This window comes from Poeciliopsis prolifica, unplaced genomic scaffold (genome assembly GCF_027474105.1).
Source record: "Poeciliopsis prolifica strain line A6 unplaced genomic scaffold, Auburn_PproV2 SCAFFOLD029, whole genome shotgun sequence".
Classification (NCBI taxonomy): Eukaryota; Metazoa; Chordata; class Actinopteri; order Cyprinodontiformes; family Poeciliidae; genus Poeciliopsis; species Poeciliopsis prolifica.
Genome location: NW_026562404.1, coordinates 2,724,968 through 2,749,321, shown reverse-complemented (window position 1 = coordinate 2,749,321; position 24,354 = coordinate 2,724,968). Strand labels below are relative to the sequence as shown.

The 24,354-nt window shown below is 40.9% G+C and overlaps 3 protein-coding genes and 1 non-coding gene across 29 annotated transcripts in view; 2 read left to right on the top strand and 2 right to left on the bottom strand.

Moving 5' to 3' along the window:
* The window catches only part of kif1b (kinesin family member 1B), a 60,390-nt gene extending 57,489 nt beyond the window's left edge, over positions 1-2,901 (top strand). For all 24 annotated transcript variants that reach the window (XM_055049507.1, XM_055049508.1, XM_055049506.1 and 21 more), the window contains one exon: positions 82-2,901. In XM_055049507.1, the coding sequence (XP_054905482.1) occupies positions 82-124 (43 nt within the window). In that variant the 3' untranslated portion in view covers positions 125-2,901. The remainder of the gene's footprint in view (positions 1-81) is intronic.
* Positions 2,902-3,420: 519 nt separating this feature from the next.
* On the top strand, positions 3,421-12,344 carry pgd (phosphogluconate dehydrogenase). Its single transcript, XM_055049532.1, has 13 exons — positions 3,421-3,546; positions 3,950-4,025; positions 4,135-4,314; positions 7,506-7,571; positions 7,664-7,782; positions 7,906-7,975; positions 8,057-8,191; positions 8,282-8,471; positions 9,340-9,470; positions 10,199-10,332; positions 10,478-10,577; positions 10,917-11,039; positions 11,816-12,344. Exons 1-13 carry the CDS (start codon positions 3,539-3,541, stop codon positions 11,933-11,935), a joined length of 1,452 nt encoding a protein of 483 aa, XP_054905507.1. The 5' UTR covers positions 3,421-3,538; the 3' UTR covers positions 11,936-12,344.
* Positions 12,345-14,902: 2,558 nt separating this feature from the next.
* On the bottom strand, positions 14,903-15,118 carry LOC129372581 (small nucleolar RNA U3). The gene has a single exon (XR_008607261.1). It is a non-coding gene; the product is annotated as a small nucleolar RNA U3 (small nucleolar RNA).
* A 788-nt stretch (positions 15,119-15,906) lies between these two features.
* On the bottom strand, positions 15,907-22,500 carry tardbpa (TAR DNA binding protein a). 3 transcript variants are annotated; one of them, XR_008607248.1, is made up of 7 exons: positions 21,776-22,500; positions 20,343-20,506; positions 20,077-20,217; positions 19,714-19,884; positions 19,071-19,155; positions 18,124-18,270; positions 15,907-17,352 (listed from the first exon to the last, which is right to left on the bottom strand). XR_008607248.1 is itself a non-coding variant. In XM_055049804.1 (6 exons), exons 1-6 carry the CDS (start codon positions 22,014-22,016, stop codon positions 18,176-18,178), a joined length of 897 nt encoding a protein of 298 aa, XP_054905779.1. In that variant the 5' UTR covers positions 22,017-22,500; the 3' UTR covers positions 15,907-18,175. The 3 variants fall into 3 exon arrangements, 2 of the variants coding, with proteins under 2 accessions (XP_054905779.1, XP_054905778.1); XM_055049804.1 differs by having other exon boundaries at positions 15,907-18,270; XM_055049803.1 differs by having other exon boundaries at positions 15,907-19,155.
* Between the last annotated feature and the right edge of the window lie 1,854 nt (positions 22,501-24,354).

The following is a 24,354-nucleotide window of genomic DNA, read 5'->3' as shown; positions in this document are numbered from 1 at the left end:
CTTTTACGCTTTACATATGCCGTCTTGAGCTCCTCTGGAATGAATGTACCTTTGCCTCACCGCAACATGTCGCCCCCTCAGATCGAAGCTGGCGAGGAGGCGCAGCGGCCTGACGAAGAACTGAGCGGAGCCGAGGAACCCCCGCGGCTCTCGCTCTCTCTGAGCAGCCTTTGATCAAACAAAGTGTTAACACTTATTAATTATTGTGAGTCTTAAAGGTTTCCTCTTGTAAGTAGACTTGTGGCTTAAGTCTCTACTTTTCATGCGACTAAACGTTTCAGCTCCGTTGAACTTTGCCTCTCCCCGGCCCATCCCCTCCTGTCCCTACGGCACCCCGAGCTCTTCTTCTTCTTCTCCTCCCCCCCCTCGGCTTTTGTCTTTTAAATTTTTACGACCGGTCTGATTTCTTTCCGCTTTGTCGTTATTCCTGAACTTCCTGACTTGTAGCATGTCGTAGTAGTCTACTTGTGTGTGCACGGCTCTCCAAAAAATTCAATTTTCAGTTTCCCAATCATCTGTAAAAAACAAAAAAAACAAAAAAACAAACAAAAAAAACGTCTTATCAGTGTTATTTGTTTCCCAAAATAAGTTTGATTTAACTTCTTGCTTTTTGGTTTTTGATAACGTGCTCGGATAAGAAGTGCAGCAGCAGTCCCCAGGAGAACACCAGGTTTGCTCCCTGAAAACAACTCAAATTGCAAAAAAAAAAAAAAATAGTTAAAAATCTGCAAATATATCAAAGCAATCTCTTAGTTATGCTCTATTACTTACTATTAGTATTGCTTTAATATTTTTTATTGTTAGCTAGGAGAAAATTGCGAAGAGAAACTTAAAATTACAAGCGAAATTCTGTCGAGCTCAGCACCGAATCATCCGTGATGCTTGGACCCCGCCTCTCAGCCACTGTACATACGTACGCCAACTCCCAGGTAGTGCCAGTTTCAGTCCCAGCATTTGTGTAAACATAAAAAAACAAACAAAAAAACTTGCTTACTGGATAAAAAGAAGCAAAAATGTACAACTCCTGCAGGAGTACTTATTTTTCCGTTTGGTGTTCCACCGCAAGAAGGAGGTGAGAGGGGGAGGTACGGGAGAGAAGTAAAAGAGAGAGAATAGCTCATTGCTTAAAACACTACAATACTCATATCCCATGATAAGCTGTTCTTTCTGCTTCTACAGCTGATATAAACCCAACTTTGTTACCCCACTGTCACATGTGTGAAACTAAAGACGCGATTAGAGGTGAAGAAGTTGCTGGGTTGTGAGAGTAAGAGGTGATGAAGCTTCTCAGGCACAGCCCGAGCAGGAGGAGGAGGATGATGAAACGTTCCCCTCGTTGGGCAAAACCTCTAAAATGAAGTTTTGCCCATTTCAGCATCGACAAACATGACCACTTCTTCATTTTCCGTTCAGCTTCCTGAATTGAAACTTCTCCAACCCATATAACCTTTTTTTTCCCCTTCTCTTTTAAATAATTTTCATTTCTCAAAGTTTTTTTATTTTGTTATTTGATATGTAAAAAAGGGCATTTACTTTTTTTTTTTTAACCAGCATTTACTGGTGTTGCACTTTTTGTTGTTGCACATAAACTCGCATCTATAGCAAGGTCAGGTAATGCAGGATTGTATCCGAGCTTCAGGAACTAGAACGAGAGCACATCAAAGCTACACTGGATGAAAAGATGAAAGGGACGACATGGAGAAAGGGTTTTTTTGTTGTTGTTGTTGGTGAGGATGTTTGCTTGGTGCCTCTGTCTCTGTGCAGAAGGGCGTAGTTAAACTCTGGCCTACCAACCAGCAGTTCGCTCGCAGTCTCACCTGACACGAGCAGAAACAGAGGTGCCTGCGATAAGTTAATCTCCGATCACAGGTCAGGAAACCTGATGGTCAGGGAGTGCTTAAAGAACTCATCTTAGGATGTAAACTGTGCATCTATGCATTCAGTAGGAGATGATGTGGGGGAGTGCTGCTTTTTCATGTGGAAGAACATCAGAGCAAACATTTTCACCCCAGTGGGTGATTTTCAGAAGTATATTATCATGGATTATGTGTTTATCGTTTTTAAAAAGATGTACATATTTCTTTGCAGCTCTTTGCACATATTAATAAAAGGCTCAACTAACTGATCAAGTGAAGTCTGTGCGGTTTAGTTGTTCTACTCTTAGTGAACCAAATGAAGATTTGGCAGCCTGAACTGAGAGAGAGAGAGAGAGTTGAATGTAGGATTTAGGGTGTTTGGTTTTTGTCGTTTTCCACCATTTCTTTAAAAGGGACCTAAGATGTGACTCACTGCACCCTTTTTTCTTTTTTTTTTCATGGAGGCGAGTTACATTAGTGCTTCCTCTTTACCAGAAAGCGTTTCATTAGTCTGCTTTCGTCTTTTGAAGAGATATGTGCTAACGACGCACGGTGGCCAGGTGTCTGAAGTCTTAATAAAAGGTGATTTATATTAGTTTATCTTATCTAATATCAGGGAAAATAACACATCATAGCTATAGACTAAAATTATGATAGAACTCTTTTAATGTGACTTTTTTTTTTTCTTTTTTCCGTTGATGCCTTTCAAACAAAACTAGTCCTGATATCTCCATCAGCCCCCCTCTGACAGTATCTTTGGGATTCGTGCATTAAGAAGAATAAAAGGACAAGACCTGAACATTTTACCGCTGTACATTATTCGTCAGACTGGTTTCATTTTCATACTTATTTTGTAAATATCTATGTTGTACGGAGCTTGAACTAAACTGTAAATATGTTTACTGTATTTGTAATAATTATAATCCATCCGCTGTATAGCATAGATGTGTCATGCAGATATCCTAACTCTGTGTATGGTAATCTTGCACAACTGAATTGTTTAGTGAATGAGGCAACAATAAAAAAGAGAAAATTGCAAACTGCATTAGCAGAATGTGTGATGCCTGCTTTGTTTTTTGTCTCTCTCTCTTTTTCAAGTTAAGTTTATTTTGTCAAATGCCATCATCAAAACGAAGAAAACATTTTCGTCTTTTATTTTTACTTGTATGAACAGTTAAAGTGACATTTATTGTTTTTTTTAAGTTTCTTTTTAAGTTAGTTTCAGTCAAGAGTTTAGAAATTAATGGAATTGTTTAATCACATAAAATTAAAACTTGAGCTGAGAGGCCGCCTTTCATTTTTTTTATTGAAGTTATAATAAAGAAATTTTGATTCTTTATTAGTATTTTGAACAGGCGCACTTTAGCCACGCCGTAAAGCTTCAATGTGGGCGTAACCACTGCCATAGGGTGCCACGTGATTGAGCACCGAACCAGCCAATAGGAGGCGGGACACCTCTGGTCAGCGATGTGGACCAACGAGAATTCTCGGCCTATGTGCGTTGTGTCATCTAGGCGGCCTCTGATTGGTGGATGCTGTACGTGGGTGTACTTAATCTGTTGAATAGCGTTTGGAGAGGGGGAAGGAGGAAGCAAGCGCCGAGAGAGGAGAACCCGAGGAGAAGCAGCTCGACTCTCATTTTACCTCGTCTTACCTTTCAGCTACTTTACCCGAGGAAAATCATGGCTCAGTAAGTTTTCTGAATACGCTGTAATTATTTCTGCAGTGGCACAGCGATTGATTGGCTGTTATACTTTAGATTCAGCAGTTCATTAGCCTGCTTTTAAAAGGGGTTATCTTCTCCGTTGCAAAGTTTTAGTCGTTTTCTTGCCGGAAAAACTCTCGGCATAAGTACAAATAAATATTTTAAATGACGTTTAACATGTAGAACTACACGGATTAGTGACTCAGTAATCACATTGTACTCTGGGAATTGAAGTAATATTGGACTCTGATCTTTAGGCCCTTTATTTTAGTAAAAGAGCCAGGAAACGCATACCACAGTGATGTAAACGTTTTTTAGTACTCCAGTCTGGTGCCAATCTGCCATCAGGTCCTTACTGCATATATTATAAGACTCCTCTTGATTTCAGAGCAGACATTGCACTGATTGGGTTGGCTGTCATGGGCCAGAACCTCATCATGAACATGAACGACCACGGCTTTGTGGTAAGACCCTGGCTTTCCTTTATTTATATTTCTCGTTGATGCATCACGTTCTGCTGTTGTTGTGGGGGTTTCTTTTCTCCTCAGTATGAGCAACATCTCTGCTCTGCAGGTCTGCGCTTACAACAGAACCGTCTCCAAGGTGCACGACTTTCTGCAGAACGAGGCAAAGGGCTCGAAGGTGGTCGGAGCCGAGTCTCTGGAGGACATGGTGTCCAAGCTGAAGAAGCCCAGGAGGATCATCCTGTTGGTTAAGGCTGGACAGGCAGTGGATGACTTCATCGATAAACTGGTTGGTGTTTTTCTACCAAAATGTCAAGTGTGAAGTATTGAATTCTTAAGAATCCAATTGTATAATACCCTTGAATACACATGCAATCCTTTCTATATATTTGTACAAAGATTTAAAACAAAATTAAAGCTGCAAGCAGCCTCGAACGGCCCTCGCAGCCAAGAGCCGCTCGGCCTATTGCCACCGCGGGGTACGAGCAACCGCCGCCTCACGCCAGCCACCACAGAAGCTCTCACGCAGTTTTCAGCGCCTCCCCCCGCACCGCGGAAGCTGTTGCTCAGTTTCCATCAACGCTGCGCACGTGCTAAGACAGAAGTTGTTGCGCAGTTTCCGCGCCCGTCCACCAGGCGGTACGCATCGATGCGTTCGGCGGCGATCCTTCACGATGCAAAAAAATGTGGTATAGATTCATTGGTTTAGCGAGGAAATATAGCTGGCGCATTAATGTAGGGGGCGCAGTGTAGTCAAAATACATTTCAATGCTGTTTTGCTCTTTAGAGGTCAACAAAGGTCATACGTATCCAATTTGTCGCCAGTCCGATGATCCACGTGTCATTTAGAGCCGATCATATGCACTCCAGGGATGGAGTACCACTGCCTCCTGCTGGCGAAATACTGGTATTGCACCAGCAGTACCAGTATTTTGCCACAAGGCGCCAGTGGTACTCCATCAACACTGATCCCAGTGTCTTACTTCGCTGTCATAAGTTTTGCTGAATGACTTTCTTTGTATTATTTCTGGCAAAAATGAATGAATGTTTGTACTGTAACCCACAAAATAAACTTATATATATATAAAAAAAACTTATAATAATGTATATTTAAATAATTAATAACATAACATAACCTATGGGCTGCTGTTTTCTAGGGGGCACTAGAGAGAAATTAGGCCACGCCCACCAAATATTGTGATGGATTCCTGTCGGGGAGTTGATGGGAATCCATCCTTTTGAGTTTGGAGCAGCTGGGCCCAAAAATGTGGAATTGAGAGCCAAACGTATGGCGATGGCGTTACATATCACTTCGCCACGCCGCCACGCCCACCTGCTCCATTGTAGCTGGTCGGGGTTGAAATCCTCAATACACCAACATGTCTTCAGTGTCTGGTCACAGTTTCATGTTGATGAGGTCAAAGGGGTCAGATAGCAACCTTTCACAGTAAAACATGACACTTCCTGTTCTCAGGGGGCGTGGCCTAAGTCTTGTCATCATTTGACCATAGGGTATTGTAGGGCACCCGATGATGATCAATCACTGAAACATTGGTGCCTCTGTGAGTTTCTGTGTAGGAAATATAGCAGTTTATTTTTTTACGGCGAGTAGCTGAACTTTGACCCCTGCTAACCCCCCTTCAGCATACTCAAAAACTCACTGTTTTGATAACTTTAGATGGGACATGCCTTATGAGCAGACTGACCGAGTTTGAAGCCGATCAATCGAAATCCCTAGGAGGAGTTCGATCAAATAGGAAGGTTGTAAACGGCAAAAATGGGGTCAAAATCTGAACTTCAATCCAAAATGGCCGACTTCCTGTGGGGTTTAGACCATGGCTCCAAGAGACTTTCTTTTAAGTCCTGACATGATACACATGTGTACAAAGTTTCGTAATTGTAGGTTAAAGCATGGCTTGGGGCTGATCATTTAAAATTTTCTAGGGGGCGCTTTAGAGAAATTAGGCCACGCCCACCAAATATTGTGATGGATTCCTGTCAGGGAGTGGATGAGGGACCATCCTTGTGAGTTTGGAGCAGCTGGGCCTGAAAATGTGGAATTGAGAGCCAAACGTATGGCGATGGCGTTACAGGTCACTTCGTCACGCCGCCACGCCCACCTGCTCCATCAAAGCTGGTCGGGGTTGGAATCCTCAATACACCAACATGTCTTCAGTGTCTGGTCACAGTTTCATGTTGATGAGGTCAAAGGGGTCAGATAGCGACCCTTCTCAGTAAAACATGACACTTCCTGTTCTCAGGGGGCGTGGTCTAAGTGATGTCATCATTCGACCATAGGGTATTGTAGGGCAGCCAATGATGATTAATCACAGTAACTCTGGTGCCTCTGTGATTTTCTGTGTAGGAGATATAGCAGTTTATGTTTTTACGGCGAGTAGGTGAACTTTGACCTCTGCTAACCCCCCTTCAACATACTCAAAAACTCACCGTTTAGATAACTTTAGATGGGACATGCCTTATGAACAGACTGACCGAGTTTGAAGCTGATCAATCAAAATCCCTAGGAGGAGTTCGATCATATACGAAGGCTGTAAACGGCAAAAATGGCCTCAAAATTGGACCTTCAATCCAAAATGGCTGACTTCCTGTGATACTTGCACTATGACATTAATTGTAAATTTTGAGCGTCCTGGGGAGCTCTACAAGTGTACCAAATTTCATGTCTCTAGGATAAAGTAAGTGAATAGCAAAGGGTCCTTTGAAAATTTCTAGGTGGCGCTATTGAGCCATTTCTTGTGGGATTTTTGTGATGACCTTAAAAATCAAAATTTTTAAACAGGCTCAAGGCCTCCGCCAAGTTTGGTGAGTTTTCCAATATGACAAGGCCCCCAAAAAGCCCCCCAAAGAGGTGGGAAGAAAAATAATAATGAACAGTACAGAAACAATAGGCCTTCGCAGCGCTTAGCTGCTCGGGCCTAATAACCAACCTGAGCTCATCTTATCTAGAGAAGGAGTAATTATTCCCACTGCTGCTGAAATGGCAGAATAGACACCAGCTATATTTAAGGTCTGGAAATGAAAACTAAACAGCCAGGTTTTTCATTCTCGTAAGCAAGAGGAGAGAGTAGAAAGGTGGGGAAAGGCAGAACTGTTCATTTATGTGGCGTAGAGAGAGAGGTGATAATTTTTCATACTCATTGAATATGAAACAGCATAAACATTGACAAATTTTGGGAGTTTCATTCAAAAAAGGAATCGAGTTAAGAATATTTGTATAATTTTATTTTTTGTTGAATTTAAAACTGAAAATCTGTAGAGAAGAAATCTGAAATCATCCGCTCAGACTTCAAAAGGAAGAGAAATTCACTGTCGGCCGAGATGATTGGTGCGTCTCTATTTTAAGCTTTGGAGCATTATCACATAAGCTGTTAACGGTTATGAAATAATTTCATTTTTTTAAAAGCTTGGTATGCCTTCATCTTAAATCCACTTTGTATTCATTTCTTTCATTCTTCACAGGTTCCCCTGTTACAAGCCGGTGACATCATTATCGATGGGGGCAACTCTGAGTACAGAGACACAACTGTAAGTCACAGGCGTTTGGCAGAAACGTTTTCTTTTTTTTTTATTTCCCAGCAAAAAATGTTCAAAGTTGCTCTTGGGTTTTGGTCACACAGCGGCGGTGCAAGAGCCTGAAAGAGAAGGGCTTGCTGTTCGTTGGCAGCGGAGTGAGCGGTGGAGAGGAGGGAGCTCGCTATGGACCCTCGCTCATGCCAGGGGGACATAAGGAGGCCTGGTGGGTCCTAAAAAAATATACTGAAAGTTGCCCTTTCTTTTTTTTTTTCTCTCTCGTAGTTAAAAACGAATGTTTGCAATTAGCTAGTTAAATATAAACATTTGACGTTATTCATTTTTAAAGGCCACATATTAAAGACATCTTCCAGAGCATCGCTGCTAAGGTTGGGACAGGAGAGCCTTGCTGTGACTGGGTGAGTGCGGCCGTTTCTCCTTTAAACATTTAGGATCGGTTGTGCGCCGTCGGCTGACGTCGTCGTGCGTTTGTGGGGCAGGTCGGAGACGAGGGCGCGGGTCACTTTGTAAAAATGGTCCACAACGGCATCGAGTATGGAGACATGCAGCTGATCTGCGAGGCCTACCACCTGATGAAGGACGTCCTGGGGATGGACCACGATGAGATGGCGCAGGTGCGGTTTGGGAAGGGAGCGTCCGTCAACGTCGTTTTTCCCGTCTTTTGTCGGTGTCGCGTTAACGCCCTTCTGTTTTGAAACGGCCAGGTGTTCGACAGCTGGAACAAGACGGAGCTGGACTCCTTCCTGATTGAGATCACGGCCAACATCCTTAAATACAAGGACTCCGACGGGAAGCACCTGTTGCCCAAGATCCGCGACAGCGCCGGACAGAAGGGCACGGGGAAATGGACGGCCATTTCAGCCCTGGAGTACGGCACACCCGTCACTTTGATCGGTAGGAGGATATCAGAAATGAGGAAGTTTCTTGTTCCTCGTCATCTTCCTGCAGTTCTGGTTTCTTTCAGTAAAAAGGATTAGGACACACCTGCTAGGATTACAGCGTCAGACAGTTATTAAAGAGTAAAGGTCAGATTTATTTCAAGTCAACAAGCGTTTGTTAGATGTGATCGATACGAGGCTGCAGGTTAAGAAGATTGGAGGCTTTTCTGGCTGCTCGCTCCTCTCTGGTGACATAAGAAGGATTTGGATTTGTTGTTTACTTTTGTGTTGTTGCGATGACCTCAGAAGTACAGGAAGTGAGGCTAACATGACAAAAACAGAGAGAACTCGCTTTAGGACATGGCTGTAAGTAAAGCAGCTCGTAGACGAAAAGTTGATTTTTTTTTTTCAGCATTAACCGACCAGTTGCCAAACCCATCCAGGCTTTGTTAGGATTAGCTTGTTTTAATGCTGTCCGCTCTGCTGCTGCCGGCCGCCGCACACTAGAAAGAGCTTCATTGTGTGAGAAGTGTCCCGGCTTGTGTGCCTGGGGGGGTTTCAGAGTCCTGACCAGTTTTCTCTTGCATCATCTAACTGGGCCAGTTTGTTTTTTTTGCAAAGTCATGCTGACAGAGTCTTCACAGTAGAAAAGGATTTTATTATTTATGTGTCAAACCTTAAGATTTCTGCGCTCTGTGACACGCCCACTTAAACTCCAGAAATAATGCTGAGTCACGCTGATTGTAATTGAACAGTGCTCTGTTGATAAGGCCGTGCTGCTTTGCGTTAGCTCCTCTACGTCTGCTCTGAGGAAACCTAATTGTCGTCTGTCCCTGATTTCGTATTCACCGGCCTCTTCTCCTCCCTTCTTTCCTGCGTCTCAGGGGAGGCCGTCTTTGCCAGATGCCTGTCCTCCCTGAAGGAAGAGCGGGTCCAGGCCAGCCGCAGCCTCTCCGGCCCCCAGGGGGTCAAATTCAACGGCAACAAGGCTGCTTTCCTGGAGGACATTAGAAAGGTGGAGATTAACAGCACATAATCTGCCGTGCAGGATATCGGGCTCCTGAAATACATTATTATTATTTGTCAATATTTGTTTAACCCTTAGCTGTCATGAGGACTCTGGCGTCCTTACAGACCTTTTGGATAACATGGATGTGTTTTTAGGCTGGCAGTTAAGGGGTTAAAACGACAACAATAATATTCAGTATTAAGTCAAAATTGTAGCATTTGTCAAATATTTAAGATCATAAATTTAAAAATTTGTACACTTTTGGCTACCTGCAAAATCTCCTTTACGGGTGGAGCTAAAATTCTGCTGCATATTAGATTTTATTATGCTGCAGCTTATCTGAGAAAATAAAGTATCACAAAATCTATCTGCATTTTTGGCTAGAGATGAATCTGCATGAAATCAGAACCTGACAAACACAAATGTTGCTCCAAAAACCTGGCAAACAAACCATGTCAACACTAATGAAGGTTTGCAAACACCATAACTTATCATTAAGTTTACTGTTGCTGTTGACAGGAGGATTTTATTTGACCTGAAAGAGAGTTTGATTTTTGCTTTGCTGCAGTCGTTGAATATCAGACATTTCTAATATTGATGTATCAGGGAAGTCAACTTGTGCTGGAGCACGGCAGATTTCCTGTTTTAAACCTGAGCAGGTGGAAGTGTGAGCGCCTGCGTATTGCAGCAGGATATTCTGCCCTGGTAAAGCGATTTGTTTTTTGCTTCTGCAGGCTCTCTACGCCTCCAAGATCATTTCCTACGCGCAGGGCTTCATGCTGCTGCGGCAGGCGGCCAAAGAGTTCGGCTGGACACTCAACTACGGCGCCATCGCCCTGATGTGGCGAGGAGGCTGCATCATCCGAAGGTGCTACTCATCCTCATTTCATGCATGTTCTAATAAAAGATACACAGCTTCAGTAGAACGTCTTTCCACTGCCTGAGAAAAAAAGCTTTACTGCTGTGATGTTAAGGAAGATAAATCACATAAATCTCTGTTTCTCTCTTTCCAGTGTTTTCCTCGGTAAAATCAAAGAGGCGTTTGACCGAGACGCTGACCTGCAGAACTTGTTGCTGGACAATTTTTTCAGTGATGCAGTGCAAGACTGCCAGGTATGAGGAAGTGGGAAGTCGAGCAAACCCAAGCTTACAACAGCCACATTGACAAAGGCCATTTCCTTCTTGTTACAAAGAAAAACTGTGATGCAAAGCTTACAGCTGTAATTTATTGCTGTAACTTTCAGCTGTCTGCTAAGATCTCTTTACATTTGGATCAAGTAAATTCAGCACAAGTTGCTGAAAAACAAAGGCTGGCAGCCGATTTCTAGACGTCCTTGTCTTAAAATTTACTAAGCCTGTTTTAATTTAGACTTGCCGCAAATATAAAATCTGTTCTTCCTGACCAGATGTGCAGCTTGGATGAAGCTGCCATTTTTTGCTTTCTGTCTGTAGGAGTCGTGGCGCCGAACGGTCTGCGCCGGCGTCCAGCACGGCATCCCGATGCCCTGCTTCACCACGGCTCTGTCCTTCTACGACGGATACAGACACGACATGCTCCCTGCCAACCTGCTGCAGGTAAATATGGCAACAGCTGCTGGGAATCGACCCCCCGCTGAGCAGAGGGTCGAGTCTTAAGGGGGGAGGAGGAGTCAGATGACACACAGAACTGTGTTGGGAACTGTTTCTGTGACCACATGTACATGGACATGTAGTCGTGCTGGACTATTACATCCACTGTTCAATCCATCAACCACTGTTACCAAGTCTGCTCAGTCAGAGAAGTAGCCATTTTTGGAATAAGGCGAGTTGGCGTTATGTTAAAAAATCAGACTGGAGAGACAGCAGAAGTTATCGTCAAATGAATGAAGTTGAAATTCTTGGTGTGCACGTAAAACACTGAATGAGAGAACATTCAGTGTTTTACGCCCATCACCTCTGTCGTAAAATGTGGCAGATGGGAAGATAAATCCTGTAAGAAATCCTGTTGGAGGTTTTAAAGACTGGACACTGTTTTTAAAACAGTGTCCAGTCTTTAAGCACCTATAGCAGACTGGTTTAGAGCAAATTATATGCATGTGTTGAAATGACCTAGTCAAAGTCTGGACCTAAATCTAGCTGATCTAGCTTTATGTAGCAGCAAATTGCTTTTTTTTTATTATTATTAAAATATTTAAAAACTATTAACTTTCCTTCCAGTTCCAAATTATGTACTAATGTGTTGATCTATCACATAAAACTACAATTAAAGTCATTGGTACTTGTGGTTGAGATGTGAGGAAGATCGAGTGCTGTGAAGGTATCAGTTTTGGTCATCGGTCGCTGACGTGTCGCTTCCATTCTGTCGTTTTCAGGCGCAGAGAGACTACTTTGGCGCTCACACATACGAGCTGCTTTCAAACCCCGGGCATTACATCCACACCAACTGGACGGGCCACGGAGGAAACGTCTCCTCTTCTTCCTACAACGCTTAACAACCGCAGTCATCTGGTGCAAAAGAAATAAATAAAAATAACCACAAATAAGGAGAGTAAAAGAGGACGTTGCTCAGAAAAGAAGAGCCGGTGTCCCACATTCCAGCTTCGTAACCAAACCTCTGCTTCATCCTGACTTTTACTCTTCAGAGACCTCTTGCAGTTTTATTTATCAAGAAATGGTGTGTGCGTTGCCTTTGTGCTTCTGGTCTGTTCTGATGTAGCAACAATCACACACACACACACACACACACACACACACACACACACACACACACACACACACACACGACAACCCGTTGACCTCATCCGGACACCAGGCTAATGTTCAACACGTTTAACACTGGATTAAGGTGAAGCGTTGCACTGATCTGTAAAAGGCTAAATAAAGATCTCAATCCCTTTATAATTAGCTTTGATGGTCCTTGCACCGAGTGAGCTGTGAACAAGACAAAGGTTTGTTTGTGTGTAACTCTAAATTAGGAAACTCATTTCGTCGCACAGAGACAGACAGACGACTGGAAATAAATGGAGGCATTTGAATGTTAAGCTTGAACGACGTTGACACATCGAGAGTCACGACGTGCAAATTCTCTTTTTCAAGTTTGCAGCAAAATAAATAACCATAAATTTGGGGTAAAGTGTAATTGAAGTTGTTGTCCAGCAGGGGGGCCTGGAGCTGCTGGTTGCAGAGTGAACAAAGCCTCCGAGTAAACTCATCATATTTGTTTGTTGGATTTTATTGGAATTTAAACTGTTTAATTGTGTTTGTTGCTACCAGAGATCCTTCCAGCCCACAGCGTCAACACACTTAGATATGATTTGGGGTAAATATTATCAAAGTATTTTTCATCGTGAGGGTGACAGTTTGGGTCAATTACTAAAACTTTGACTGGATTGGACGTTCCAACAGAAAAATTATCCAAAAAAATTCAAACTGATTGAAAGTCAAACATTTGCACCTACGTCCTGTTTAAATTCATTTCAATTTAATTTCGCTGTGTAATCATCACAGCAATCGAGAAGAAAAGGTTCAAATTGAAACTCCAAAATTAAATCGATGCTCTGACTTTAAATCAGTCAACCGATTCACTGAACATCTTCAAGCCGATGGCCAGATTGGGCTTTAAAAACAAAGTCCTCCTTTTTTTTTCTACTGTGACGGCTTCTCTGTTAGCTCACCAGCTTCAGCAATAGATGGAGCAATGCAGCAGCTATGACACCCGCCACATGGGAAGGACACTTGATAGGTATTTTCTCAACCTGCATAAAAAGAACCACAGACGACGTCTATTCGTTTTCATCCAGGCTTCTGCAGAAGGAGAAATCGCAGCGCACAGCTCCTGCAAGCGAGTTCTGGGAACCTTCTGTTTGAGCTTGCCTTTTATTCTCACAGAAGGGAGAGAGAAAAAGAAAAAGCAAGTTCTGCCTTTTGACAGTGATAACACATAATTCTAACAATGCTGCTCCTGCCCACACAGCTGTTACCACACTCACTGGTAATCAGCAAACAAAGCTTCACTACACAATGTTAAGACTCAGCAACTCGATGAGGGTCACTGGGTAAACTTTTCGGCTCTTGTCTTCTTGCAGACCCCTGATCAGCAGCTGTTGCATCAGAAGCTCAGTGAAGCCTTATGGAGGTGAAACTGACTCATCTGCATTAGAGAGAGGACAGACACTAAGGTGATGCATAATGGAGCAGCTGCTTGCATCAATGTCCCTTTATCCACACAATGGACATGCAACCAATCTGAACTATTTCAGCAGTGTGAAAGTCGTATTAGTTTTATTTATTTATTTTTTTATTGTTTTGCGGTCAGGTCAATTTCTTGCATAACAGGGCTCTAAAAAGTACAACCTCCAACTAAAATGCCGGGGGGTTGTGACATAAAAACCTTTCCCACAAGTAATGTGACATTAACTTAAAAACAAACCATTTTTTAAAAGAAGCAGACAACAGATTAGGTACCTTAAATGTTATAAAAAAAAGCTGGAGCATAACTTTGAATAGATCTCTAAGCAACACCAAGTAACAAGTCAATAATATGTAATTGATATTTCCACAAATCTACAGCTGTAGACCAGGCAGCCTTTGCCTCCGTGTGAGTAACCAGAGCTGCTGACAACACCAGCTGCGTGAATCAAGCACCAAATCTGAGCCTAATGATACAGATTTCATTTTCTAATCAGCTATCACAATTCAATCATTTCTAAATTCAATTTAGATACATTTCACTGTGTACACTTGTTTCCTTCTATGAGCCAAAGACATGAGGTTCATTGGGCTCCAGTTTATCCTTTGTTAAGACACAACTGATAACTAACATCCTTTGTAGTTTATTGCTTTTAGTTAACGTTTTTCGTTTTGTTTCTATTTGATCGGTGTTACCAATTAAGCAGTCTAATGTCAAGCTTCCTTAATACGCTGAAAAAAAGATTCCTTGAAATAACCAAGGTGCAACAGCACAACCTGCTGGAGGAAGACTGTAACTACGCTCCAACTAGTCAAGTTGCACACCTGACATTACAAATGTGAACATGTAGCTGCTGCTATCCTAGCAGAGCATGATAAATCCTTCCAGTCAGGAGGAATGGGGTCAAAAGTCCAGCAATTTGTTGTGGAAGGATATTTAATCTGTCTCAAATTACTCATCGCTACCAAATGCAAAGATAAAACCATAAGTCTAACCAACTGCGCCACTGTGTAGCCCACTTGTGGTTGTGGGTCTGATTATTTATACTTGGCTGTTTTGCCTTCAGGCAGAGAGAGAAAGAAAACATGATTCATGTCTCCTGAGTGGTTATATCTGAATGTACAAGTAGAAATTGCTTGAAGGAAGGATTAACACCATAGTGGGAAAAAACTGGTGGAGTTCATCACAGACCAGTACATATATATTAAGATTATTTATAATTTCTCCTCTATAGCTTAAATAAGAACGATAATTTAACATAGTGCGCAGAACCACTCTGACCATACTGCATCCCTCACTGACCCCCAGGGGACAATGAACGGTCATCAAATGCAAAGAACACGTGACCGAAGTCACCATTCTTTGCAAGCTTCCCGCTCAGGATGGAGTATTAGAAACTCTTCATCGTGGTAAGCGAGACCATACAAATTAGAGTCACATTTCTCAAGTCATAAACTATAGAAATGATCCCTGAAAGTATAGTCTTAACTCATCCATCCTCCTCCACATCTTCTAGTACGAACCCCTTACCCTCCTCAGTGACGGTGCAGACAACGCGTTGAGCAGGCATGTCGTAAAACACAATACATCCAGGTGGTTGCAATTACAATAGTTGCAAGTTTAAAGTATCCAGTTGTAAATGGTGTTTATTTATAAAAAACAATAGCTACGCATAAAACTGAACCGTAACTTGAATATAAATGCTGCATTAAAACAGGAAAAACTCGGATATAAATAAGTTTGTCTTCTATTGTTACCCATAAGGCACTGCGTTTCAATGCTCCACAGCTCAGTTGCTGCTGTCCCACGTGGTTTAATATGCTATCACGGTCTGCTATATGCAAACGGGGGTCGCTATGTGCAGTCTTCAGTGTTCCTAAATTAAGCCAAATAACAAAATAGATAAATAGAAAGGCGTATATCTATGACGTATATGATCAATGGAATTAAAAGCTCGTAGTCTGCAATTCTCGATCACATGCAATTATGTAAGTCAATGAAACTCACGACTTCTAAAAGAAAAGTCCTGGCATGTTTGTGGAGATAGTCAAGTGGCTTTGCTATGTTTTCATGCAAATACGTCAGTCCTCGCTGAAATTGCTAAAGAATGCTGCGCTATTTGCAAAGCTGTTCAAACTAGTTTACTTACACATTGCTGTACTTATTCAGGACACTTATGGTCGTTTGCTCTGAAACAAAATAAATACTTTTGCATGGTTACAACAAACCTTTTTTCTTTATGATTTAAAAAAAATCTCTGCAAATGCTTGTACATATTGCTCAGTGATCTTTATTTCCTCTAAAGTTTATACTGTGTATGCTGAGTGCTTGAAAACCAAAGTAAAATTCCTTCTTTGTTTACAGAGCCTTGATCTGCATACAAATGCTTCATTTTTTCCCCGCATTACGCACTATGCAGTTGTTTTTTAAGCATAAGCCAAGTACAAACTTATTTACAACAGAGAAAACTTTACACCACTGTAAACAATATTAACCAAAGTTGAGGTTCACTGAGAGAAATTGCTCAACCTGGGCAGACTTTTTAAAGAAATAGTAAAACATAATACAGAATTTTGACAGATTTTGAAAACTAGCTCAGCAGTTTGGTATGCAACGATTCCAGCAGTGAAATGACTACTAGGGAATGGCTATCCAGGATTCATAAGTATAGTTCATATGGACTGACATAAGCAAATGAAATTCTAAAAACTCAAAGAATTTTATGGAAGCAATTGATTCATGTCTGAAAGCAATAACAATTTGCTGGAAAATAATGACACATTGTGGAAGTTGAATTTGTGATTAAAAAATAAAACAAATTCCAATCAGAAAAATGCACCAAAGCAATTGAGAAAAAGTAACACTTGTAGAACTGCATGACTGCTTAACCAATAGTTGGGGGGGAGGGGACACGACTCCTTTTCATTGTGACTTGTGCGTCAGGAGGTCAGAATATGAAATATTTAATGATGTAAATTATTCCAACTCGATCTTAGGTCAAATTAAAATATTTGAAGAAGTTCTAGTGTTGAATCATAAAAACAAACAAAAAGCAAACACTTGGAATATAATTTTGTATGCAATTAATTCATTTCACCTAATAATAAAAAAAGAAGTTGTAAATCTGAGGTCTTAAATGAAAATCACAGCACTGAATAAATAATATGCAACTCTACAAAACTATCAGCTATCTCAAGTAGAAAATAACATGCTTACCAAAACTGAGACCACATACAACTTAAAAAAACAAACTACTTTTTATTTTACATATTGCAACACTAGTATCAATACACAAAGTGTGATTTTGCGCTCAGATCTTTATACTGAAAAAATGCCAATACACTTCTTCATGAAAGTAAACAGCTATCAACATATCCTGCTATGGTAATACAACTTTTGATCACAATAAATAATGTAAGGTTTTATACTCGCATATACCAGTAACTTGTGTGACGTATTAATGAACATGTTCTGGTGAGGTAGAATTGAACAGTTTTTGGAGGACAAAATGAAACTTCTAACAAGCAGGATGACTTTGGTCCCAATGTGTCAAAACAAACAAATATGTGAATATAATTTTGATATCACTCGAATGTTTCTTGCTAATGAGGCGACGTTGATCCTTCCCAGAATTAAGGCGATTTCGGCTTCGTCGTCAAGCTTCGCCGACTCCAAACTGGGGCTCAGAAGAAAATCTGGCTTTTTCCAAATCCGACGACCCTAGACATGTGAATTAAAGTGTTGGCAGTTCAATTAAAGTCAAAAACAAGTCTGTGTCAAGAGGGTATTTTCCCTAGTTAAATTAAGTTTTATTTCACACTTCCCTTTGATTCACAAAACATAGAAAAATGCATTCGAAACCACTTCAAACACAAACTTTCAATGGGAACTATTCAAACATTCACCAGGAACAGCTTCCAAACTTCAGCACTCTTTCAGTGTTTTCCCCCTCCCTTCACACAGACTTCACAAACAAAGTCACATTTTCACACAAAGAGGGTGGTAACAAGGAGAAAATAAGACGAGCATTCACATCGCATTGGACAGCAAGAAAAGATCTACTAAAAGATACAGATATTCATAGCACTTGACAATTCAGTGTGATTTTTTTTTTCAAATGTAAAAAAATCAGGGATGGATAGAAAAACAATACGAGTAAGCAGAAAACTCAGGGATCTTGAGATACAAGAAATGTCCTTGTGATGGTCACTGAGAACACACACGTACTTTGCTTCTTCCTCTCACACTCGCACAAAGCCACAGGTTCTTCTCACCTCTCCCAGGCATTTGTCTTTCAAAAAAATATACAAATAAAGCACAAACAGTTCTTGCTTTCCTTCCTTTTGCTCACTCTCATTCGGTCCAACACCAAATCTACTCATCGAGATCAAAAAGCGACAGGGGCAGACAAGATTTCTATATTCCGAAAAGAGAAAAAAAAGAAAAAAAAAAAAAGAGGGGGAGGGGAGAGAAAAGAAAGGCAACACCCACCGTCTAAAACTGTATACGCAGAGTGAAGCTGTGTTCTCGGATGATAAAGCATTTACACGTGGGAGGAGGGGAAAGGATACTGAGATCTGCCGAACATTGCAGCCAATGAAGCGACTCCTCCCGGGAAATTGTGAAAGAGTTGGTGAACTGCGGAAGAAACGTTCATGAAGGTGTTTCCAAAAGAAAAGAAAAATAAAACAAACCAAAGAAAAACAATATGATGCATAAATATATAGAATTATCTGACAGCCAGCTTTTGACGGACTGCAGCGAGACCTCAACATACTCGTGCATGTTTATAAATAGTTGTGGTGCATGCACAGCCGTCTCTTCGTAACATGTTCTCACAAACAAAACTACGAAGGAGGATTTCACAAACTAAATGTTTTACCCATTCAATGCATGACTACACTGTCAGTCACACCAGTAGAAATGTTCGCTTTTAATAAAATAAAAGGCAGTGTTTCTTTCTTAAATAAGATATAAGCCATTCCTTCCTGTAGGTATACTTACCAGATTTGCCTAACAGCAAGAGAAAACATCAACTCTCACCTAGCTCTACATTCCCCAGCTAGAAGACTTCGACTCCATTGACGTGCCAAAGCCGGAGCTGAAGCCGCTGCTGGAGGCCGTGTTAGTGCCTCCGGCCCAGCCCAGGCTGGCTGAGCTGGGGCTGCTGTAGCTGGTGCTGGCAGAGCTATACGTCTGATCTCTGGTGGTAGAGGCTGTGCCTGCCGCTGTGGTCAAGCCCTGCTGGTTAGCCAGCATGCCCATCATTCCCCAGCTGCTCTGCAGCGCTGCCTGAGCTGCTGCCACCATCGCTGGGTTAAGGCCCAGAGCCCCAAAGTTAACCCCTCCACTACCGCTGCCTAGGCCCCCACGATTACTGCCGTACCCCTGACTGAACCCGCCAGCCCCGAACCGACCCCGATCCATCATTTGCCTACTGTTATTATGTTTGGGCTCAGCGTTGGAGATGTGCACGCTGACGCCCTTGATGATCAGGTCCTCTCCGCACAAAGCCTGGGCGACCTTGGGAAGAACAGAAGGAGAACATTTAACACCACGGGTTGCTGTTTACTTCAGTCTACGGCTGAGCAAAACTATTCCTAATAGTTTGCGCTTTCTTCATTAATTCAATGTTTTGCAAAAGTATTCACCTCTCAAATGTTTCCGCATTACAACTGCACGTTGGTGTAATTTCAGCGACAGTTGTGGTGGTAGATCAATTATAAGGCAACTCTTACTTTTAAAAAGGGAAAGAAAATGTATGTACTTCATTTGTTTTTACAAAAAAATGATGTGAAGTCAGAATTTGTCTTCAATGTGTTTGAAGACAAAAATAATTTCTGCAGCAGCAAGTCTTTTCAGGTATGTCTTTACCAGCTTTGCCTTTTTTGAGACTGAAGTTTTAACCCATTCATCTCTGTTAAATAATTCAAGCTTAATATACGCAAGCATTTGTGGTTGTAAAATAAATCATGTGAAAAATGTTTGAGAGGTATGAATGCTATTTATTTTTTACTGTAAAATCAGCTATCTTAAAATTTGAGCTAATATTCAGTGTAAGTGAAGAGTAGCAGCTCTTACCTGATCATCAGCAAATGTGACAAATGCAAAGGCCCGGAAAGGTTTGGGAATGAAGACATCAGTGACTTCACCGTACTGCATGAAGTACTGTCTCAGATCGTCCGTCGTCATGTCCTCTGTGCAGCGGCCAACAAAGATTTTGCGGCTCCGCATCGGTTCATCGGGAGATGCCTGGGGAGAAAAAGAAGCCCAGTCAGATCATAGATAGGGCGATTGATAATGTTCAATCTTTTGTGATAACTTAAAAAGTGATTTTCAAAACTTCTAAACAGCAATAACGAAGCAACGCGACTAAATCTTAACAGTGAAAGAAAACATCAAATTCTCATTTTCCAGAGTATTCTGTTATGGTGTCCAGATGACCTTTGAATTTGGAAGTTTGCAGTCACACCATCGTCCGTCAATCATGTGTCTCTGAGCAATGACTTTAGTTTGCGTCTCATAGTCTGCAAAGCGGACGAACCCAAAACCTTTTGAGTTTCCAGTTTTTGCATCTCTCTTCACCTGGAAACAGCAAAGAGTGAGAATGCCAAATTAATTTCCACTTTAAAATTGGTAATCAGTACAGTTAGAGCTTAACATGAGGGGAAAAAAACAGGGGTATTTAAAGTTAAATGAGATATTAGTACCTGCACCATAATGACCTCCCCAAAGGTGCTAAAGTAATCCTTCAAGTCCTGTTCTGTTGTTTTCCAAGGCAACCCGAGGACTATGAGGTCTGACGTTTTCTGAAAACCTCTTTTGATTTTAACAGCCGATGCCGCGTCGATTTCCTCCATCTTCCTTTTGTTATCTGCAAAGAAGAAATAATATTCTGGCATAAGAAAAAAACAACACAATCACAAAAACCTCATTAGACACAAAGAACGGAAAGTTAACATCCATAGAATCAACTATAAACCAAGATGATCTATTTTGTACCATTGTATGTGATATATAGCTACGTTTATTAATGATGCAGCTTCAGGTTAAATGTCAGGATTTATTGACAGGTTTGTAACAAATTTGTAAAAAAAAAAAAAAAAAAATTAAAAACCCCATGTCAAAAGCCACTCACACCTCCTGATTTACTTTGAAAGCATTTAAACTCAATACTTTTTTGTTTACAGTTTCAGGAAACTTTGTTTGACTTTATCTTTTGATTCAACAATTTAATTTGTCCTTTAATGCCACAATACTTAGGTCAGACTGGTTCGGGTCTGACCTGTGTGACAGGACTCGATGCTGTTTTTCTTTTTTAGCTCCTCTCTCTCACTTGTTTATTTTCTTTAGGCTTCATCTTCAGAACATATAACGTCTTGTTTCAGTCGTTTGCTGGCTCTGACACTTCTCATACAGATCTGGGTGGCTTACATCCTTTTCAAAAGTCACACATCAACGCTTGATGTTTAATTTAAACCTTAACTTTGACAAACAGATTTGGTCAGACGCATGGGGATCCATTTTTAAAGTTAGAACTCTGTTGTATTTAAAACACCGGATCCACCATTTAATTGGTTCTTTTTATTCTTTATTTTATATGTGATTTTAAACATGTTTTAACTGCTCCTCATCTAAAAACAAATCATTACTGAATGGCTTTTAATACCTTTGAAGAGCTAAATGTTTCTGTTGAACCATGTTGATCATTTACCTTATGTAACTTGCGATTTCTTGAATCAACTATAGTTTTGTAGTTAGTTTTGTGCTTTTGTGTTGTCTTCTTAATTATACTACTTTTTGTACTATGTCTGAAAAATACAATCTATATAGATAACCTTGAATTTGTTTCTGAAACAGTGAAAAGTTTTTGAGGGATTTATGAAGGAGCGCTGATCTGGTTGATAAGTATTGTTTTCACACCAAAGGCTAAAGAAAACCTCTATATTGTGCTTTGAGTTAGCTTTTGCTATCTTTATTTGATTATAAAGTAACACAACTAGTGATGCAGAATAAAAATGGCATTTCATAGAGGGTTTTGTGCAAAAGCTGTTGAATCTGAGTGACTGCACACTTTGAATACAGGCTGAAGTTTGCAGACAGTCTGCTGATAAACAACAGGAAAACGCACATCCCGTCTCACCTTTGGGATAGTTGACGACATAGACCAGGTTTCCCCAGCTGCTCTCTGGTGCATGCAGGACGCCCTCCACCAGCCGGACACCCCTCATGCACTGGGACTCCGGGTTTCTGTACCGAAGTCCGCAAGCCCCCGGGAACTGGGCTGATACTGAGGACAGTAGAACAGTCCCATCGTCCTCTGAAGGGATCTCCATGGGCTCCTCGTTCTCATCCTCAGCCACCCGAATGTACAGCTCTGACATGTTGCTCCGGGACGGCTGAGCTCTGGTCCGTGAGCAGTCAGCTGATGACGGAGCTCAAGTTGCTGCTTAACCACTGAGGCGCAACGCGAGTTGGAAGGTCTTAAACGAGGCTCAAATGTTCTTAGGTTTAAATAAAACACACAAATGTGCAGCAACGGAAGTCAGGAGCGGACAAACCGTGCTCATTCGACAGTTGTAACATTTAAAACCTGGCGGTCATGAAAGCCCGATGTTTTCTCTCAACGGAACACGTAAACAAGTTAGCTAGCTAGCTAAAGAGCTAGCAAACTCAAAGCAGCTCGGAAATGAATGACTATGCTTTATGTCAGCGAGTAAACAATTCCCATCCCGACTTACAAGTATGTAATCGAAAACACAATGTAAACAAAAGCCTCCAGAAGTTGTTGTTTTCGGTTAAATTTGATGAACGAAATCTGCACAGCTACACACGGCTAACAAAATGGCCGCGGACCGCTCACCTTGTGAAGATGACATCATCGTGGTGGAACAGCTCACTTCCGTGTCTCTGTAGGGGAGGTCGAAAAATAAAAATAAATGAAATAAAAATTATTGCCTCTGGTAACCTCTTTTAATAAATTACAGTTCGTGTTTTTGACGATGTTTTAATGTTTTTCTCGTGCGGTTTTTGATTTATAAATCTGAAGCGTAGTAACGTCTTTTTAAGGCAAAACCACGACGTCTCACGTTAAAACCATAACGAAAGGGATTCTGTTCATATTCTGTAAAATTGGATATATACTTTTTAAAAATTGTAGCAAACCTAAAAATAATTACTGTGAATTTGTATCCAAAATTCCTAGAAAAAAGCAATTGTTATAAATATTAATAACTCTGTATAGTCTTTATTCTGTGCAGACAATGTTGAAATGAAACAGGCTGGTGTGAAGACTTATTACATACGACAAATAAGAAATAAAATGGTTATGTTGAAGGTAAATCCCTTCAAACTATAATTTTTCTGCATAATATTCTTGCTAATAAACAGAATAACTGAACTTTGGTTTGGAGCGTCACATCAGAAAGACATACAGAAAGCATAAGCAAGCAATACAGTCGCTCTATTGCTGCTTATATATTATTATAAAGCATTCGTGTGAATTATAAACATGGCTAGAAGAACCTACATCTATTAGGTAAAATTAATAAATTCTTTCATTTTCTACATAAGAAAATGAATTAAATTCTGGATTTATGTGGCTTTCTGTAAAGCAGGTTGTGTTTTCTGCAATGCAGAAAGGAGAAGGCTCAAACATAAAAGTATAGACTGGATCATGATTGACTTGAGTCCAATCTTACAAAAAATGATTTCATTTATTATCATTTATTAAATTCCAAAGTTGAAGACTAAAATAAAATTGAAAGTATCTGCAAAAGTTTGGTAGAGAAAGATGTGTAGCAAAAGTCACTTAATTTACAGTTTTAGTGCCAGAACAAAAAAGACATTGTGACCCAAGATAGTGCTGTTCTCAGAGCTGTTATCAGACAGTGTGACATTGGAGAACCTTGTTTGTTCTCCAATGGATGATAACCAGTAACGTGTGGTCAGGGGAGACAGGTGAGGTTGCCTTGGCAGCTCGGCTATGGATGGTATGTGAAAGTATAGTCTTTTTGCCCTTCAATGTTGTCTGCATGCGGGTAAATTTCCTAATGTAAACAATAACATGCAAGGGGTTTTATAATTTTGATTAAGTCAGTGCCTCAATGGCCATGAACCTCACCGCACATCACTGATGATAACTTTTAATTACCACTGACCTGAAAAGTGCAACTGAAATCCAGGTGGCCCCATATTCAGATTGCTGATGGCCAAAAAATGCGAGCAAGTCGGACATTAAGGGAAGTAATTTGAGCTTCAAGCCAAACATTTTTCCACTTTTGATATGACTAGATGGACAGAGCTTAGGTAAACATGTTCTAATTTAGTGACACCAACTCATACAGAGGATCAGAAGTTTTCAGACTCATGTACAACAAATTAAACCCATGTTGTTTCTCCAGATATTTGCTCTTATTGATTTATTTTCTTCACTTTTAAGAACATACTTTTTGTTGTTATCCTCTTGGAGTTGATGTTATTAATAACATCACTTCCAAATAAGAGTTGATGTTACCCAGGCATGGGTTCTAATTTTGAAATAATGCGTGGGTTTGACCTGATAAGGAAGCAATGATAAAGAAAATGCAATGACAAAAGCAACGATGGAGCTCTGGTGCTCACTGGTGTTCAGCGAGGAGGAGACCAGACAATTTGTGACTCTAACCATTCTTGCAATGCAAATACTGCAAATCAAGGATAGTGCTGCAGTTTTGGTACATT